The 15,708-nt window shown below is 35.2% G+C and overlaps 1 protein-coding gene across 12 annotated transcripts in view; it reads right to left on the bottom strand.

The window, feature by feature from the left end:
• The window catches only part of TCF12 (transcription factor 12), a 440,339-nt gene that overhangs the window by 49,426 nt on the left and 375,205 nt on the right, over nt 1–15,708 (bottom strand). For 2 of the 12 annotated variants that reach the window (XM_017677123.3, XM_017677124.3), the window contains exon 1: nt 1,755–2,069. The exons of 9 other annotated variants lie outside the window; for them this stretch is intronic. In XM_017677123.3, coding sequence (XP_017532612.3) covers nt 1,755–1,925 — 171 coding nt within the window. In that variant the 5' untranslated portion in view covers nt 1,926–2,069. Of the gene's footprint in view, nt 1–1,754; nt 2,070–15,708 lie in introns of those variants that run through there. One more of the 12 variants, XM_073211900.1, reaches the window with a different exon arrangement.

Below are 15,708 nucleotides of genomic sequence, written 5' to 3'. Positions count from 1 at the left end.
AAAATGAAAACATACAAGAAAATACATGTAAGACTAGGGCCTTATGATACAGAGGACTAAGATATGTATCATCTCTTAATGCATTTTTTAAGAATACAGAAGTCACTTCTGACCTATATAAGGCACAGGCTATCAATTTTCAGGCTACACTTCTCTACCATACCAGCTATGCCATCTATGGTAAGCCTGGAAATACTTAATACGATGAGAGCCCCTCCACCTCAACCTAGAACAAAGAGAAATGTTGTAATAGAGTGATCTGTGCTCTCTAAAGAGTGAAATCTAAAGTCAATTTGAGTTATAGTCTCTGCTTCAGAGGCCTTATATAATTAATTTACTGAACTCATACCCACACAATCTTCACATAGACTAATTTACTTAGAATTGGACATAAAAGAGAAATATTTTCACAGTTTTAAAGACAGTTGTCAAGGAAATTATAGAGATCAAGTAATTGTCACTTATATTACCCATCCAAATCTACCTTTCACATTCTCCAAAGCTCTGCTTATATGGGTAGAATGAACACACACTTTTTAGTGAGTATAAGGACATGATGGCTTGATCATCGTGTATTAAGAAAGTTTACTCTAAAGTTAACAACTAAATGCTAACAGTGTCCAAGGAGGCCTTACCAAAGCAGTCAGAGAATGAGACAGTGCTTCCATTAGTTCTCATGTACCCTGGTTAGGGCCATCTACTACTTTAAAATTTCTGAGTGGTAAAAAGAGAAGGGGCAAATGTATCTGATTTTATATCTGTTTTAGGAAAATGTAAATTTTCTTTATAATTCATACCTAAACATTAAAAATGCCCCCAGCAAACTGACCAAAAAAAAAAATCACTTAAGTCATATATGTATTTGATAAGAAATCTGAGCAAAAATACTAAATTCCTGACATAAACCCGATTGTTATTCATTAGTATAACATTTTAATAATGGTTATCAAATATCTTAACAAAGATGACTCCTACCAAATCTTTCACAGAAGTTCATTTTCTTAAATATACAAAATCCTCTGACTTAAAAGATATTTTCACAGAAAAATACTAATTAATTAATACTAAATAATTCAAAGAATAGTAAAGTTTTACTTAGCAACACAGAAAGGTAACATCTAACCATGTGCCATAAATTGACCAGAAATACATTCTTTGGAAAATACATAAATGCATTCTTTGAAAAATAGTGATTTATTTTATGAATCTGTATAGGGTCAAAATTCTAGTTTGATTGGAAACAGATGGTATCCCAGTAAAGTCAGGCTCTGGACTTGAAACTCCAAACAGGAAATACGGCCCTCACTAGCTGACTGCTTCCCTAATCATTCCCAGAGCTTCATACTTGTTATTTTTATGAATACCCAAAATGACTTTCATCTTTCCTTTCTATCTACAAAGCACAAAATAATCCTCTCTATATGCATATTTTATATACAGATTATGTTTATAATATAAGAAAACATTAAAACAAATAAATACACTTTCAAGCACACAGCTAGTAAAGACATCAAGGCATTAAAAATAAAAACTCATAAATTTAAGCTTATTTTCTACTATTTAAAAAATAGAAACCAACCATAAAGTCGTGTCAAGATACAACTTTACTAACACTACTTACGAAGAAATACACAATTTAAATGTATTGCAGAAAATGATAAAACCTGACAGGTTTTAGTAAAAAGCAGTTAATCTACACTGCTTTCCATTAAACAAGCCAGTTAGAAACTATATGAACAAAGAAAAAGACTTACCGTTTTCCCATTGTAGTAATACATCAAAGAATTGCTGCCCATTCCAGGGACAGGATAAGCACAGTACATGTTGATTTTGAAAATATTACTGTTTGCAGCTAATGCAAACAGCTTCTCTTCAAGACACACATGAATACAGCCAAACAGAGTTAAGTCTTCAGCACTATGCATCCACACATGGATCTACTCAAACGGTACTTATGCAAAATAGGACTGAACCAACTCACAGGGTAGAGAGGGAGGGTTTATAGCTGTAAGTAATCTCTTTCAATTTCTATCAAGTCTTTGCACTGGTGGAGGATACCAATGAGAGGAACTCCGGGGTATTAAAAAAAATACAAGACACTTACAAATGCTAAATAATGAAGAGAGATATGCAGATGAATATCCCAAGGAATCATTGTTTTTATTATACATAGGATTTCTCTCTGTCTCAGAGAAAAGCAAACTTTACAGAGCTGTTAAGTTTTAATTAGAGCATTTGTGGCTGGGAAACCTAGCTTGTTATACACCTCTAGCTACATTACCATCTGGTGTGGTCTAAAGTTGCTTCTAACTTTGATAAACACATGATCAAGCAATCAGGAATTGGAAACACTGAATCATGTGCAACAAGAAGGATCTAGACAGTTAAACCTTGTACAAAATCACTTCCTGGAGAAAATGGATCTGACATGTAAGTACCTCTTAACTAACTAGAACAAACCATGATTTTTTTCTAAGTTATCAAATGATGTTTTTTCTAAGTTATAAAAATCTCATTGAAAAAATTTGGAAAGGAACACATTTTATGAAAAAGTTCAGTCCAAAAAATTAAAAAATGATCTTGAAAATGGATATTTTTTAAAAACAAAAAATAGGTTTTCACTTATAAATCTCCTTAAACTCCTCATGCACAACACCAATCAAAAGTTTATAATGGACTGCACTTTTCTAGAACATCTAGTATGTATTAAGCAATTAATTAAATAGAAAAACAAACAAGGTTTTGTTTTCCTTATATAAAAGTATGAAAGGCTGGTGTAACAGACAAGACGTGCACTATAGGTGATAAACTAAAAAAGGTTTCTTAAAAGTCTTTCCTCCCTCTAAGCTCATTATTTATACATACACACACACATACTTTATATATACCTATTTTTATGTATGTATACATATATACACACACATACATATTTTTATGTTAATAGTCAAATTTCTCAAAACAGAAAAATAACGGAATAGATGTCTTACAGATTTAAAAAATTCATTACACTTATAAGTCAAAAGGCTCTTAGACATTATCTACAAATAATGTTTTTTTTTTCCACACAAACACATTTTGTTATTTAGAAATATTTCGATTTGTCTTTTGGTAAGGATTCTAATCCAGAAAAACAGAACAGCAACTTTTCTATCATTTTCCCCCACCACTATCTCTTTTCCTATCTCTTGTTGGTTCTAACAGTATTGTGTCAATAGAGGAGAGCTCACAAGCTGCAAAAAGGGGCACACCACTTTTTTTAAAGGCACCTTCCATAAAGCAGAACTCCTCTAAAAAATATTGCAGGGTTATTTTATAAGGGACCACCCCCCATTCTTACAAAACACACTGATCAAATTATAGTAATAAAACCAATTAGACAATAAGGCCAGCTAACTTCACAATGTTTTAAAAGCTGATGGTATCACAGTAACAATAAAACCTCCCCACACTCTCCAGATAAAAAAAGGGCTCAGCAGCAGCTGCAAAAGAACATCACTGTACAGGAGACTATTAAAATGCCAGTCTGCAGAGTGGTTGTAACTTCCTCCCTCCTGAGAGACCACAAAGACCCATTTCAGTGCTCAGAGAACTGTGTAAAAAGCTTTGATTTACAATTAACAATGCTATGTCTTAAAAGTATTCAAGTAAATTTTTGTCTTTCATAGACACAGTCTTTCTCTGACAGAACAGCTACTCTTTAAAAAAAAAGGAAGGAATATCGACCACCTAAAATAAAATTTTCTTTTTCTCTTAATGATTAAAAATTTTAAGAAATTACTTTTGAGTAGAAATTGAGGAAGAATGGGAAGTGGGGAGCCATAAAAGCAATGACAGTATTTCAACATTTTCTTCCTACCATCGTTGCTGCAACCTGAGAAAACTTTTATATATTGGTTAAGAAAACAACACTCCACCTACAGTAGTTAGGCTCCTTTCTCTGGGGCTTGCCAGGAGAGAGAGTAATGTGTTGTCTGATAAAACAAGCAGCATGATGTAAATCCTACTATGCAATCTTGGCTATTAAAGCAAAACAAAAATTTTAATTCCTTAGTTCTTTATTTTAGAGGCAACTTATGAGATTCTGAATGGAATAAATAGGAGTAGAAAATAAGTTCAGTGTAAAGCCAGATAATATAATCTTTAACTGTCCTAAAGCAGTTTATTAAGCAAATGGGTAAGATTTGCTGTTAAACCTGAAACCTGAATGTGAAACATAATAGTTTCTAAAATAGAGCTGAGTAACTAAAAGCTTTTGCTTCTACTTTTCCTCTCAAAAACACAGATATAAAATCCATACATCTGTATTTAAGGGACACCTCCCACCCCTTCCACCCTACCCCACAACATACAATACATTCACTAGCTATACACTGCTTTCTAAACTGCTAGTGGATGGAGAGACACCTACACATATATGACATTAAATTCATCATTATATGATGAATTTGAAAACTGGTAATAATTATATATGAAATTATATATGAAAAGTGGTAATAATTATATAAACTGTTCCCATATTGCATATTCTACTTGTATGCTAAGGCAAGGTCTTTTAAGTTTGTTACTCCAAAATATCATCTTTTTAAAGTCAGCCTTACCCAAAAGAAACTACAGCTGATTGATGCAGGCATTTTCTTTATCATAATTACAAATTACCTTCCATGATAAAATCTTTTCTCTTCCTCAAAAATATTTTGAAAAAATCTATTAAATCTATGTAACAGCTGCAGCACAATTTTTTTTCTTAAGGAGAATCATATTACAAGGAAAAAATGCATATAGGTGGATCAAGTGCTGCTCTAGTCAATGCAGTTGTTTAATCTTTGCCTTTTTTTTAAAGGAACATGTCAAGGGTTAATCCTGTGACTCAGTATGACAAAACGAGTCAGCTGGAGACAGGGCCACTTTTTAAACCTGATTTCAGACAGACGTGCAGTTCTGCACAGGAGCTCTGACCCATCATTCACTTTTTATTCTGAATTGTTTCCCCCTACAATTCTATGTAATCACTTATGTGTTATTCTAAGATTATGTGATAGGACTTTAATATTCATGCTACCTATTACAACAATCTAAAAAAAGCACCAAGTTCTGTAACAAAATAAGCATTACTGTAAACACTGGCAATATGATTAATGAAAATGTCAGAGAACCCAGAAAAAAAAAACAAAAACTTGGAGCCATGTATCTCTACTAGCAAACTGATGATTTCTTGTTTGAATATTATTGCATTTCTCCGATTTTCAAATATGTTTCCCTTCCCCTCTGTAGTTCAGGATTTCATGTTTATTGCCGTCACAATAGTCATCAAACACAGAACTAAACTAGATAAGAAAAAGCTACTATGTGCTTTGCCTGAGCAATTCACTTCCTTATTGAAGACTTAGGAAAAGATGTTTTAAAAAGTCTAGTAGGTAGGGACTTCCTGGCAACTTCAGTTTAAATTTCAAGCCCCATGCAAAAATTTCCTTCTTCCCTCTTATTTTTTTGTTGATTGAGAAATAGAGCTTCCTTAGGGAGCTATGCAAAACTTTTTTGGATTACCCACGCTGTATTTTATTAGCTCTTCTTTATTTGGATCACTTTATTCTTATATCTGTCTTTTAAAGTATCCTTAAGTAAGCATGTTTCAAGAGCAACTGAAAATTCTAAAAATGTTTTTTCAAAAGAAAGTTTGAACTGAATTACCCACCTTGAATTAATTAATTAAGGCCAGTTAATGGCTAATCTTAATATAAATTTTTCTGAAACAAGCAGGCAATACTCCAGTGTCCTAAACGGCCAGAAGACCTGGCTGGAAAAGAAAATCTAAACCTTCTCACAGGATTCCTCATAAAAAGTTTCAACATTATTTTTAAGTGAATCAATTCCTGGAAAACAAGACTTTCAGAATAACAAACGAAGTCAAACAAAGTTCACATGTAAATAATTCCACAAATAAACTACACTTTCCTAAAGAATGAAACAGTAAATAACTAATAAATTATTGGTTGCAAGGAAGGTGGGGGTGAAAATAAATTTAAGAGGGACAGAAAGTAGAGAATTCACAAGTGGGTGGATTCAAAGCCAAAGACCCTCCTCGATGCCTCCTCTTCCTGATTTAGCTTTTAGAGATGGCTCGTGAGTGGGAGCTTGTCTGACTGTACAGGGGTTAACTACCCTGGCCGACTAAACCAGACACCGACTCAGACACCAAAATTCCAGATTTTATATCTGAACATTGTATGCCAGACTTTTCTAGTATATGCGGCTTTGTAAATGAAGTAATTCCTTAGTGTTCAGGAAGTTGGTTTTCTGGTCTTTTTCTACTGTTGTCACAATTTAGAAAATTTACTTTTGCAAAAGAAAATAGGAATATAAAACTCTAACAAAACAGTGTATCCCTCACAAACCAATCCCATAACATTCAGTGAGTAAAGATAACAATGCTATTGATGTGAAATCATACAGTGTATCTTCTAATTCAGTAATATCACTCTCATTTGCTAATAACAATCAATCAGTAACAAGGCTTCCAAATACTGTCTTTCCACTGTATGAAAATCTTAAAAAATCAAAGACCCGATTTCGTGATCTTTACTTAGGTGATAGATACTCTGAAAAAAAGGACTGTTACAATTACACCTTAATTGTGAGCACCTAACTCTCAGCCAAACCGATAATCAGACTTACAATGGATGATCGTATAGATTGGTTTGAGTAGTGGTACACAGTTTATTTGAATACTGGTTGGAAATGAGAAACATCAACACATACATAAACATACACTTCTAAGAGCAGAGTAAAAACACATGCTGAAGTTCACAGATCACATCATCAGTCTCAGGCACAGGACATCAGATTTCTTAGTGTCTACAAAATCTCAAGTCTTGAATTTTAGAAATATTAAAAAAAAATGCCTATCTGTATAAACAATGGAAACAGTCAGCTATATAAATTGCATTTATAGGGCAAAAGCACACGTGTCTAATTCCCCTTTTGACAACCATATGACTATGATAAGGATGTGTAAAAACAGCCATACCTCTTGAAGAAGAAAGCAAATAAATCTCTTTCTTAGGTAAATAAAATAATATCTCTCTGACATCAACACCAACAGAATTGACATGTCATACAAAGCTTTTAAAAGGCAATCATTAGACACCCCTCCAATTGAGATAGACCTATAATCACCGAGAATATGTAAAACCTGAAGCAAACTGCCTGTATCTTTTGGTCACAACTATGACAAAGTAGTTTTCTTTGAAAAATTAAAGCATGGGGGAGTCCCCCTTTCTAGTAATTCCTGCATGTCTTGGCCTTGTTTCTTTCCCCATATGAATTGCAGTTTGTCACTTCCCATTTACCACTTGAAATAACATGGTAAGAGAATCATTAACTATGCTGCAACTTAGTAATTTTCCTGCAGATGGCTCTGCAATCACAGGACATCCTGATGGTGTGTGCATGAAAAAAGAAAAACGAGGGCACCCATCTTTAAATTTCTCAATAAACTAGTACTTCTGAAGAACTGTCAATACTGGGACAAAGCTTTGCACTATTGACTTATGAGGCAACTGAACAACAAAACAAAACTGTAAGCAAACAAAGCTATCATTTTAAATCATCTGTAGAAGGGAAACAATTGGTCTTGGGTTGAGTTAGCTCTCATTTAAGGAAAGTACCACTCTTTTTGTTTGTTTCTTCTTCTGTGAAATCTTTTTCTTCTAAGCTGGAACTTGCCAAATCCCTTCCATTTATGAGAAATAGAACAGCACCAAGATATCCTATTCCATTTCAAATTTATTTTTAAAGAGACCAAAAGTAAACATCTGAATCTTAGCCCAGAACCAAGGATCTGCAATCCAAAACTCTAAATAACTTATACATTATAAGTTACACATTTCTGGCCCCAGTCTATGTTTTCTTTCAGTAAAAATTCTTGTTAGTGGTAGTAATTTTTTCATACTTCACACATCTAATTAATTAATAAGAGGCTACCAAATCATCCTGCCTCATATTTTACTGATCAAGTAACAAAGCAGAGTTAATTTTAGCTATACTCACTGAAACAAATCATTCAGATACTGTTTTTATGAAAATAACCTTTCTTAAAAAGAATAGTTTTTTACTACTAAATTCTGGTGGCCAATCTTGACAAAAGCCAAATACTACTTTATTTTGAAAACACATCTGAAGAGGCTATAATAAGTGGGGGAGGAGATGTGAGGTAGTCTGGTATCAGTTCAACACAGAACAAAGTTTGACTAAGGTTTAGCGTGCTTCATGGGTAAAGGCAATATGCCACTCGAGTAACAAGCCAGATAGACTGGGAAACAGACAGAAAATGTTGAAAGAGGAAATTTGTTAAGCTACTCATTCCATGTATCTATATCACATACAGTATGGCAGAAGTATCCTCCCTACCACTCATTATTATTCTGTAATGTGAGATAGACTGTGATGTTATGTAAGATCCAGACACTATGGAGTTGTATCATATAATGAAAAAGAGCACTGTACTCGGAGTCAGAGATAGGGATCCAGGTTTTACCTCTGCATCTTAGAGTTTAGACTAGGTCATTGATCTTCCCTAAGTCCAAGTTTCCAATTCTGCAAAATGCAGGCACTAAACTAAGCCAAAGATTTTCTAGCCATTTCATTACTAATAAAAACTTTTACTAGTTACTCTACCCCAAAACAATGAATTCCTATTTTGAAACATTTTGTCTCCCACATTCTTTTTTATTGAATTAAAATGAACATTTTTTCTTTTTTTAAGCCATGTGAGTTCCATTCAGAACTGTGGTTAACAGGGATATGAAGCATTGCCATGCCGAGCTGAAATAATTCTAGTGAAAGAAATGTGATGTTTTAGATAGCATGGATAATTTTATTTCCACAAACTGTACAATGTTAGGTTTTCTGAAATATTTTATATCTTGTCGTATTACTGTATTTGAAGACCCAGGACTGTAACTTACTGGCACAGATGATACCTAGTGTCCACACTAACCTTAAACTGTATTTAAAAAATTTTATCTCTAAGTGGCATAATTAAAAGCCTAAAGCCTCACATGAAATGAAAATTTGATCCAAAAGAGGATCCAAAAACATAATTACTACTTAATCAGTTTTAAGCTAAGTATGCAAATGCTTTGTATTCCAGTATTTGTTAGTAGAAGTATGTTTTTAAGGGTTTACTTGTATCTTTCCATTGCCTAGTAATATTTTCATTTAAAAGTAACATCTTTATAAAAATCTATGTAGTGTTGAGAACAAAATGATAAAAAAAAAAAGAAAAAACAACCAGGCTCACATCTTACCAATAGGAAACAACTCTTACCTGTGAGTGTTCAATTAGCTCTGTAACCATTTTGATTTCTTAAATCAAAGACCTCAACTAAATGCACTCCCCACAACCAGAGTAAAGGGGGACAAAACAGGCATAGGCAGCGGGCTGAGGGATGGGGTGGGGGATGAATGGCAGCCTGGCAAACCCTGCCTAGATGTGGGGGCTGTGGACTAAGCACAGGCTTAAAGGCTACCCACCCCTTCCCCACCAGATTGGCATAAGCTAAGGGTGTACTGGGGGTGTCTCAGCTCCTTTACTTGCTGTGAACCAGGCTCCACCATTATATTGGCCCTCCCTACAGTAAGTGTTGACAAAATAAGAATTCACACTGACAATGAAAATAAACTAAGACAGAGTGGTGGGGGCATTAAGGAAATAGGGTCTGTACACCTCCTCTTCTCTGAAACTGTTTTCAGAAGAATGTTGACTTTGTATTTGGTCAACCTTTAAACATCCTGGACAAACATCTACTGCCTGCAATATGGTGGACTTTTTGCCTAGTGAATAGCCTTAGCAACCAATTATGTACAGCCAAATGTAGGTTACGACAGCCAAAGCCTATGGTAATTCTTTCAAAATGACTCATGTAAGCCCCCTTGGAGTTCCCCTTTTTGCTTTTAAAAACCCTAAGCTCTTTCCCCTTTTGGAGAATTCATTAAGATTTCCTCTTGAATCCATGTTCCCAGATTGCAATTCCTAAGACCTCAACTAAATGCAACTGTTTCACAGCTTTGCTTTTTCTGGGGTTGACATTTTATGGTGTCAGAAATAGGATCCAGAGTGACTGACCTCTGATTCTGGAGCCACAGTGGACATGTGCAAAGTACCTGCAAGAGACCATTGTTCTCTACTGTCTCCTCCAGTTGCCCTGGCTCCTGGCAGTATGTTCTCCTGAACCTGAACTTCCTTCCTTGGTTGAGGCTTAGCCCTTTATTTGGGTGTCCTCTGTTGCTGGCTTCTGTCCTCCCTCATTTCTGAGGAGAAGACTTTATCTTCACTCATTTTTGAAAGGTTAGGCTTTCACAGTGTTACTTTTCTGGTGAGTCCTCAATTATGAGAAATAATTCTTCTAAGAGAACCTCTAATAACCAGGCCCCTACTGGTCCTCTTGATGGATTCATGTTTAAAGAATGTGGTCCTTACTGTTATAAATTCATTACCCAGAATGACCTAAGACTCCACTGGCCAAGATGGGGCTCATTTGAATTTCCTAAATTGGTATATTTGCATTTGGCAAAAAGGTGGCGTCCATAGAGGCAGCTGATTCATATTTAAGAGGCTTCTCCAAATTAGAAAAATCAACTGAAACTTCATAGATTCTTTCTCTTCACCTCTTCCCACTGTTTCGTCCACTTCTTTCTATCTCCTCCTATCCTTCTTTTTAAAAAATTTAATTAGTTTTATTAAGGTATTATTGATATACTATTATGAAGGTTTCATATGAGAAAACAATGTGGTAACGACATTAACCAGTTATCGTGTCCCCCCCATACCCCATTGCAGTCACTGCCCATCAGTGTAGTACAATGCCACACAGTCACTATTTAACTTCTCTGTGCTACACGGCCTTTCCTGATCCCCCCCCACATCATGTGTGCCAATCATAATATCCCTGAATCTTGTTATCCTTCCCTCCCCACCTGTCTTCCCCCATCCCTCCCCTTTGGTAACCACGAGTCCCTTCTCGGAGTCTGTGAGTCTGTTGCTGTTTTGTTCCTTCAATTTTGCTTTGTTGCTATACTCCACAAATGAGAGAAATCATTTGGTACTTGTCTTTCTCCACCTGGCTTATTTCACCAAGCACAATATCCTCCAGCTCCATCTATGATGTTACAAATTGCAGAATTTGTTTCTTTATTATGGCTGAGTAGTATTCCATTGTGTATATGTACCACTTCTTCTTTATCCATTCATCTATTGATTGACACTTAGGTCACTTCCATTTCTTAGCTATTGTAAATACTGCTGTGATAAACATAGGGGTGCATATGTTTTAAAATATGAGAAATTATATTCTTTGGGTAAATTCCTAGGAGTGGAATTCCCAGGTCAAATGGTATTTCTATTTTTACTTTTGTGAAGAACCTCCACATTGCTTTCCACAATGGTTGAACAAGCTTACATTCCCACCAGCAGTGTAGGAGGGTTCCCCTTTCTCCACATCCTCACCAGCATTTGTTGTTCCTAGTCTTATCGATACTGGCCATCCTAACTGGTGTGAGTTGATATCTCATTCTGGTTTATATTTGCATTTCCCTGATGATTAGTGATGTGGAGCACCTTTCCATGTGTCTGTGGGCCATCTGAATTTCTTCTTTGGAGAAATGTTTGTTCATATCCTCCACCCATTTTTTAACCAGATTATTGCTTTTTGGGTGTTGAGGCGTGTGAGTTCTTTATATATTTTGGATGTTAACCCCTTGTCAGATATGTCACTTACAAATATAAAAAATTATATTTACAAATATAAATCATTACAAATGGTGTACTTTGCTGTACAGAAGCTTTTAAGTTTGATGTAGTCCCATGTGTTCATTTTTGCTTTTGTTTCCTTTGCTCAAGGAGATGCATTTAGAAAAAAGTTGCTAATGTTTATATTCAGGAGATTTTTGCCTATGTTATCTTCTAAGAGTTTTATGGTTTCATGACTTACATTTAGGTCTTTAATCCATTTTGAGTTTACTTTTGTGTATGAGGTAGACAATAATTCAGTTTCATTCTCTTGCATGTAGCTGTCCAGTTTTGCCAACACCAGTTGTTGAAGAGGCTGTCATTTCTCCATTGCATATCCATAGCTTCTTTATTGTATATTAATTGACCATGTATACTTGGGTTTATATCTGGGTTATCTAGTCTGTTCCATTGGTCTATGGGTCTGTTCTTGTGACAGTACCAAATTGTCTTAATTACTGCAGGTTTGTAGTAGAGCTTGAAGTCAGGGAGCATAAACCCTCAGCTTTGTTCTTCCTTCTCAGGATTACTTTGGTCATTTGGGGTTTTTTCTCGTTCCATATGAATTTTAGAATTATTTGCTATAGTTCATTGAAGAATGCTGTTGGTATTTTGATAGGGATTGCATAGAATCTGTAGATTGCTTTAGGCAGGATGGCCATTTTGACAATATTAATTCTTCCTATCCATGAACACGGAATGTGTTTCCATTTATTGGTTTCTTCTTTTATTTCTCTCATGAGTGTCTTGTAGTTTTCAGTGTATAGGTCTTTCACTTCCTTTGTTAGGTTTATTTCTGGGTATTTTATTCTTTTTGATGCAACTGTGAATGGAATTATTATCTTGATTCCTTTCTGTTAGTTCATCATTAGTGTATAGGAATGCAACAGAATGCAACAGACTTCTGTGTATAAATTTTGTGTCCTCCAACATTGCTGAATTCAGATATTAGATCTAGTAGTTCTGGAGTGGATTGTTTGGCATTTTTATGTACAATATCATGTCATTTGCAAACAGGGACAGTTTAACTTCTTCTTTACCAATCTGGATGCCTTTTATTTCTTTGTGTTGTCTGATTGCCATGGCTAGGACCTACCTCCAGTACGATGTTGAATAGAAGTGGGGAGAGTGGGCACCCTTGTCTTGTTCCCGATCTTAAAGGAAAGGCTTTCAGCTTCTCGCTGTTAAGTAGAATGTTGACTGTGGGTTTCTCATATATGGCCTTTATTATGTTGAGGTACTTGCCCTCTATACCCATTTTGTTGAGAGTTTTTATTATGAATGGATATTTAATTTTGTCAAATGCTTTTTCAGCATCTATGGAGATTATCATGTGGTTTTTGTTATTCTTTTTGTTGATGTGGTAGATGATGTTGATGGATTTTCGAATGTTGTACCATCCTTACATCCCTGAGATGAATTCCACTTGATCATGGTGTATGACCCTCTTGATGTATTTTTGAACTCTGTTTGCTAATATATTGTTGAGTATTTTTGCATCTGTGTTCATCAGGGATATTGGTCTGTAATTTTCTTTTCTTGTGGTATCTGCCTGGTTTTGATATTAGGGTGATGTTGGCCTCATAGAATGAGTTTGGAAGTATTCCTTCCTCTTCTACTTTTTGAGAAACTTTAAGGACAATGGGTATTAAATCTTCACTAAATGTTTGATAAAATTCAGCGGTGAAGCCATCTGGTTCAGTGGTTTTATTCTTAGGTAGTTTTTTGATTACCAATTCAATTTCCTTGCTGATAATTGGTCTATTCAGATTTTCGGTTTCTTCCTGGGTCAGCCTTGGAAGGCTGTATTTTTCTAGAAAGTTGTCCATTTCCTCTAGGTTATCCAGTTTGTTAGCATATAATTTTTCATAGTATTCTCTAATAATTCTTTGTATTTCTGTGGTGTCCGTAGTGATTTATCCTTTCTCATTTCTGATTCTGTTTATGTGTGCAGACGCTCTTTTTCTTGATAAGTCTGGCTAGGGGTTTATGTATTTTTTTTATTTTCTCAAAGAACCAGCTCCTGCTTTCATTGATTCTTTCTATTGTTTCATTCTTCTCGATTTTATTTATTTATGCTCTAATCTTTAGTATGGCTCTCCTTCTACTGACTTTAAGTCTCATTTGTTGTTCTTTTTCTAGTTTTGTTAATTGTGAGTTTAGACTGTTCATATGGGATTGTTCTTTCCGGAGGTAGGCCTGTATTGCAATATACTTCCCTCTTAGCACTGCCTTCGCTGTATCCCACAGATTTTGCATTGTTGAATTACTGTTGTCATTTGTCTCCGTATATTGTTTAATCTCTGTTTTTATTTGGTCATTGATCCATTGGTTATTTAAGAGTATGTTGTGAAGCCTCCATGTGTTTGTAGGCTTTTTAGTTTCATACCTTTGTGGTCTGAGAAGCTTGTTGGTACAATTTCAATCTTTGTGAATTTTGTGGCCTAGTATACGATCTATTCTTGAAAATGTTCCATGTGCACTTGAGAAGAATGTGTATACTGCTGCTTTGGGGTGGAGAGTTCTGTAGATGTCTATTAGGTCCATCTGTTCTAATGTGTTGTTCAATGCCTCTGTCTCCTTACTTATTTTCTGTCTGGTTGATCGGTCCTTTGGAGTGAGTGGTGTGTTGAAATCTCCTAGAATAAATGCATTGCATTCTAATTCTCCTTTTAATTCTGTTAGTATTTGTTTCACATATGTAGGTGCTCCTGTGTTGGGTGCATAGATATTTATAATGGTTATATTGTCTTGTTGGAGTGACCCCTTTATCATTATATAATGTCCGTCTTTGTCTCTTGTGACTTTCTTTGTTTTAAAGTCTGTTTCGTCTGATACAAGTACTGCAACACCTGCTTTTTTCTCCTTATTAGTTGCATGAAATATCTTTATCCATCCCTTTACTTTTAGTCTATGTATGTCTTTGGGTTTGACGTCTCTTGTAGGCAGCATGTAGTTGTGTCGTTTTCTTATTTATTCAGTGACTCTATGTCTTTTGATTGGTGCATTCAGACCACTTACATTTAGGGTGATTATCGGTAGGTATTTACTTATTGCCATTGCAGGCTTTACATTCGTGGTTACCAAAGGTTCAAGGGCAACCTCCTCACCATTCAAGAGTCCAACTTAACTCACTTCAAATGCCATTACAAACACAATCTAAAGGTTCTTTTTTATTTCCCCTCCTTTTTTTCCTCCTCCATTCTTTATATATTAGGTATCATATTCTGTACTCTTTGTCTATCCCTTTTTATTATCTCTGGTGACAGCTGTTTAACCTGAGGAACACTTCCATCTATAGCAGTACCTCCAAAATACACTTTGGAGATGTGTTTGTGGGAGGAAAAATGGCAGACATGGAGGAAATCTTTCAATAATCAACCTAAATGTAAATGGACTGAATGCACCAATCAAAAGACACAGAGTAATAGAATGGATAAAAAAGCAAGATCCATCTATATGCTGCTTATAAGAAACTCACCTCAAACCCAAAGACATGCACAGACTAAAAGTCAAGGGATGGAAAAACATATTTCAGGCAAACAACAGCGAGAAGAAAGCAGGGGTTGCAGTACTAATATCAGACAAAATAGACTTCAAAACAAAGAAAGTAACAAGAGATAAAGAAGGACACTACATAATGATAAAGGGCTCAGTCCAACAAGAGGATATAACCATTCTAAATATATATGCACCCAACACAGGATCACCAGCATTTGTGAAACAGATACTAACAGAACTAAAGGGGGAAATAGACTGCAATGCATTCATTTTAGGAGAATTGAACACACCATTCACCCCAAAGGATAGATCCACTGGGCAGAAAATAAGTAAGAACACAGAGGCACTGAATAACAACAGTAGAACAGATGGACCTAATAGACATCTATAGAACTCTTCATCCAAAAGCAACAGGATATACA

The sequence above is a fragment of the Manis javanica genome, chromosome 8 (assembly GCF_040802235.1).
Source record: "Manis javanica isolate MJ-LG chromosome 8, MJ_LKY, whole genome shotgun sequence".
NCBI lineage: Eukaryota > Metazoa > Chordata > Mammalia > Pholidota > Manidae > Manis > Manis javanica.
Note: the sequence above shows the minus strand (reverse complement) of the source record. Positions and strands in the feature narration are given on the sequence as shown.